General features: G+C 50.3%; 1 protein-coding gene across 1 annotated transcript in view; it reads right to left on the bottom strand.

Moving 5' to 3' along the window:
* The window catches only part of CRH (corticotropin releasing hormone), an 89,173-nt gene that overhangs the window by 86,853 nt on the left and 569 nt on the right, over nucleotides 1-1,751 (bottom strand). The window contains exon 2 of the mRNA XM_009276822.1: nucleotides 1,309-1,425. Coding sequence (XP_009275097.1) covers nucleotides 1,309-1,425 — 117 coding nt within the window. The remainder of the gene's footprint in view (nucleotides 1-1,308; nucleotides 1,426-1,751) is intronic.

Genomic DNA, 1,751 nt, shown 5'->3' with positions numbered 1-1,751 from the left:
CAAGAGGCGACAGCGGCCGGCGGGCGGCGGCACCGGCGGCAGCAGGAAGAAGAAGGCGTGAGGGATGGAGGGACCGCATGTGGCATGGGGGCAGGCACGCCCGCCGAGGCGCAGGAAGGGACTGTGACTGCCAGCCTCCTGCCCGGTGCTCTATTCGCACACCTATTTGTCAATAAACATGCTCCGGCCTTTCTAAAATGTTCTGCGTTTGGCTCTTAGCTGGCAGTCGGGGTGGGCTGTGTTCTCCGTCCAAGGGGAGCTGGTGGTGTAGCGAGGGGGTCAGGAGCCCCAGTTCCCCCCAGTTTCACTGGGACAGCCAGGTAGCGTTGCTTCATGGCTGGCCGTGGTGGCTGCAGCATTTCCAGGCAGTACTGAAGCTGATCAGAGCTGTTCCTCGCTCAGGTAACTGGGACTGAGGGCGGACTGCAGCTGTAACCTGTGTTTTGGTCGAGTAACAGCCTGCTCAGACACAGATAACGGTTGAAAGACATGGTTGCTGCTCTCTGCTCTGGGCAAGTGGCCTGACAGTGGAGCTCTTGCTCTGTAAGTCAACTTCTGCCGCTCAGCTTTGTGGTATTCAGGTACAGTTACAAAAGGAACATGAAAACTTACTGTGAGATTTAGTGCAGGGCCTAAGAAATTGTACAGGTTCCCTAGAGAGTTCTGTTGATTAAAGAAAGAAGTCCAAGCTGGTGACCAGCCATTGAATTCAACAGAAAAATGTTTGTATTGAACAGCTGGTTAAAACCTAAATTTCTCCCTGTATTAACATTAGTCCATAGTTTCATAGAAGTAGTTTCACAGTGTTTTTCTTTACCAAGCAGTTTGAGAGCAGATACTGGAAATGATCTGAGACTTCTGCTTATTAGTCTTTTGAACTCTGTAGTGCTTCCTGTATCCTTGAAATAAAAAATACAATTTGCTGTCCCAATGTGTGGCTTAGCTACAGGAAGGGTACTGTTCCCTGAGACCATTCCTGGTAAGAGGGGTAATAAAACAAGTTCCAGCAATTTCAAGTAAATTAAGTTCTCAAACTTTCAAGTAGTAAACTTGTGAGTGGTTAATGATAATGTAGTATTTCACCGCAAATGAGTTTTTGGAAGAGCTAGGTGACTCTACAGCAGTTCTCTCACTCTGTAGCAGTTCAGTAGGATGGCAGCTTGAGCATGATCAAAAAGTAAAACCTCTGTCTGCGTAAGGCAGCTGCCGAGGGCAGAAGGGGTACGTACGCACGCCTTGGAGCTGAAGGGATTTGGGTGCCATTGATGGACTGACTATAGTGCTCAACCTACGGCCTTTGCCTCTTACATGTTTCTTGCCACTGTGCTGAGCAGTCTGCGCCACCGCCGGCTGCTTCTGACTTGCCGGTGGCAGGAATGGTCTCATGGACACAACCCATTGACACCAAGCCTTCGGTGTAAGTAGCTAGGCAAAGCAGGGGCAAAAAGCACTGGGAAACGTGGAGAAAAAGTTGCTGCGAGATGTGTTCCAGACCTCCAATTTTCCTGCAGTTCCACGGGGCACGTCTTGTACCTGCTCAACCAGGCAGCGCAGCTTTTTTTACACACACACACACACCCCCAATAAGTATTTTATGCTGCTGATGGCGTTATTGGTGAACTTTCTCCACTAAAAAATCCTGGGCGGTTTGTGCATTTCCAGCAGCGATGGGGTAACCCGCGCAGAGGTGCAGGTGCACCGTGGGTGCTGCCGCTTTCTGGCTCTCCCGAGCGGATAAAGGTTTCATGGCT

This window comes from Aptenodytes forsteri, unplaced genomic scaffold (genome assembly GCF_000699145.1).
Source record: "Aptenodytes forsteri isolate BGI_AS27 unplaced genomic scaffold, ASM69914v1 Scaffold411, whole genome shotgun sequence".
NCBI lineage: Eukaryota > Metazoa > Chordata > Aves > Sphenisciformes > Spheniscidae > Aptenodytes > Aptenodytes forsteri.
The sequence above is the reverse complement of the archived record's forward strand: the minus strand, read 5'-3'. Positions and strand labels throughout refer to the sequence as shown.